This window comes from Neopelma chrysocephalum, unplaced genomic scaffold (genome assembly GCF_003984885.1).
Source record: "Neopelma chrysocephalum unplaced genomic scaffold, ASM398488v2 Primary Assembly neopelma1_95833, whole genome shotgun sequence".
In the NCBI taxonomy this organism is placed as follows: domain Eukaryota; kingdom Metazoa; phylum Chordata; class Aves; order Passeriformes; family Pipridae; genus Neopelma; species Neopelma chrysocephalum.
Window position 1 is genome coordinate 1 of NW_020924490.1, and position 2,413 is coordinate 2,413.

The following is a 2,413-nucleotide window of genomic DNA, read 5'->3' on the forward strand; positions in this document are numbered from 1 at the left end:
CCCCCCCTGTGCTGTCCCCAGGGGTGGTGGCCGTGGTGGTGGCCGGGCCCTGCTCGGTGCCGGGGCTGCTCTGGAAACTGGGACCGGCCCTGGCCATGGGTGAGTTGGGGGGGGGGTCCTGGGGGCCAGGAGGGGGCTCTGGGGGCGAGGGGGGAGTCTGGGGACATGGGGGGACTCTGGGGACAAGGGGGGGGGCTCTGGGGATGAGGAGGGGACTCTGGGGATGAGGGGGGAACTCTGGGGACATGGGGGGGCCCTAGGAGTCTGTGCAGGGCTCCTGGGTGTTTTGGGGGTCCCAGGGGTCTGTGTGGGATCACGGGTGTCCATGTAGAGGTCGCAGGTGCTTTGGGGGTCCCAGGGATCCCTGCAGGGGTCCCGGGTGTTTTGGGGGTCCCAAAGGTCCATGTAGGGGTCCCAGGTATTTTGGGGGTCCCAGGGGATCCATGAGGGGCTCCCAGGTATTTTGGGGGTCCCAGGTGTCCGTGCAAAGGTCCCGGGTGTTTTGGGGCTCCCAGGTATTTTGGAAGTCCCAGGGATCCATGTAGGTGTCCCGGGTATTTTGGGGGTCCCGGGTGTTTTGGGGATCCCAGATGTCCATGTAGAGGTCTCGGGTGTTTTGGGGGTCCCGGGTGTTTTGGGGGTCCCAAGTGTTCTGGGGGTCCCAGGGATCCACGCGGGGGGTCCCAGTTGTTCCGGGGGGGGGTCTCTGCAGGTAACACGGTGCTGGTTCTGTGCCCCCCCGATTCGGCGCCGCCGCTGCTGTACCTGGCGGAGCTGGGCAGGGAGGGGGGGGCTCTGCCCCCGGGGGTCCTCAACGTGGTCACGGGACCCCTCCCCGAGCTGTGCCGGGCCCTCCGCACCCACCCCGAGGTCGCCGCCGTCACCTTCCTGGGCGCCCCACAGGTACCGGGGTTATGGGGTGGAGGGAACCCGAGCGAGGCTTGGGGGGGGTCCCTGTGCCCCCCGGTGCCCCCCACACATCCCCACGTGTGTTTTCCCCCCCCCCAGGAGCAGGTGCAGGCCCTGGCCTGGGGGTCCCCGTGCCGGGGGCCGCGTTTGGGGTGGGCCCGGGGGGGCCCCGTGGTCGTCGTGGTCCTGGACTCTGCCGACCTGGACGGAGCTGCTGCTGCCATCGTGGGGGCTGTGGGGACCCCCCCGGCCCTGGTGAGTCTGGGGGGGCTCTCAGGGGGGCCCGGGGGGCTTCCAGGAGCCCCCCTGACCCCTGCTTGTGTCCACAGTTCCCGTGGGGGGGCTGCGTGGTGCTGGCCCAGGAGGGGGTCGTGGGGTCGCTGGAGCGGCGGCTCCGGGCCCGGTTCGGGGGGCTGCGGGTCGGGGACCCCCTGGAGCCCAACACCGACGTGGGGCCGCTGCCCCCCGGGGCCCCCCACCCCGGGGGAATGGTGGGGGCGGCGTTCGAGGAGGGGGCTGAGGTGAGCGGGGAGCAGGGGAGGGATTTTGGGGGGACCCGGAGGGGTTTGAGGCGAGGGGAGACCCTGAGGGGGGATGTGAAAGGCCCGGAATGAAGAGGAGAGGGGGGCCATGGGGACATTGGGGTGACACGAGGGGTCTGGGGAGGGGACGTGGTGTCATTTGGGGGGGTTCCCGGACGCTGGGGTTCCCCTTGGGGGGGGTTTGGGAGATTTTGGGCTTTGTGGGGTTTGGGGTTTGGGGTTTGGGGGTTCCTGGCTGTCGGGGCTCTCTCAGGGGACACTTTGGGGGGTTCCTGCCCCTCGGGGTCTCCCGGGGATGGAATTTGGGGGTTTCTGGCCGTTATGGGGGGGGTGGAGTTTGGGGTTCTTTGCCCAGCAGGGCCTTTGTGTGTCCCCCCCTCGTGTCCCCCCCCAGGTTTTCCAGCCTGTGCCGCCGCCGCCGCCGGGGGGGGGTCGTTTCTACCCCCCCGCCCTGATCACGGGGGTCGCCCCCACCTCGCGCTGCCTGCGGGAGCCGGTGGGTGCCCCGGGGCAGGGAGGGGGGTCAGGGGGGGTCTGGTGCAATTTGGGGGTCTCCTGACGCACCCCCCGCCCCCCCCCCCAGGTCACGGGGCCGGTGCTGGTGCTGCTCCCCGTGCGCTCCCCCGTTGAGGCCGCGGCCGTGGCCTCGTCCCTGCCCTTTGCAGCCGCCTCCGTCTGGGCCCAGGACGTCACCGCGGGCCTGGACACGGCCCAGAGGTCGGTGGGACCCCCCCCGAGACCCCCCCACCCCCGTGACCCTCCACCCCAAATGTTTGAGGTTTGCCCCCCCCACAGGCTGCCCCAGGGGCTCGTGTGGCTCAACGAGCTCAACCTGCTGGACCCCGGCGGGGGCTGCGCCGCGGGGGACGCGGAGACCACCCTGGAGGAGGTGGGGGGGGGGGGTCTCCAGTGGTTTGGGGGGGGTCTCGAGTGGTTTTGGGGGGGTAGAGGGGTTGGGGGGG

General features: G+C 71.2%; 1 protein-coding gene across 1 annotated transcript; it reads left to right on the top strand.

Moving 5' to 3' along the window:
• Positions 1-15: 15 nt before the first annotated feature.
• LOC113981013 (aldehyde dehydrogenase family 16 member A1-like) lies at positions 16-2,340 on the top strand (the record flags this gene model as incomplete). Its single annotated transcript, XM_027708245.1, has 7 exons — positions 16-99; positions 713-903; positions 1,009-1,164; positions 1,239-1,430; positions 1,846-1,947; positions 2,035-2,168; positions 2,247-2,340. Coding segments are annotated over exons 1-7 (873 nt in total), but the record flags the coding sequence as incomplete, so codon positions are not given.
• Positions 2,341-2,413: the final 73 nt, after the last annotated feature.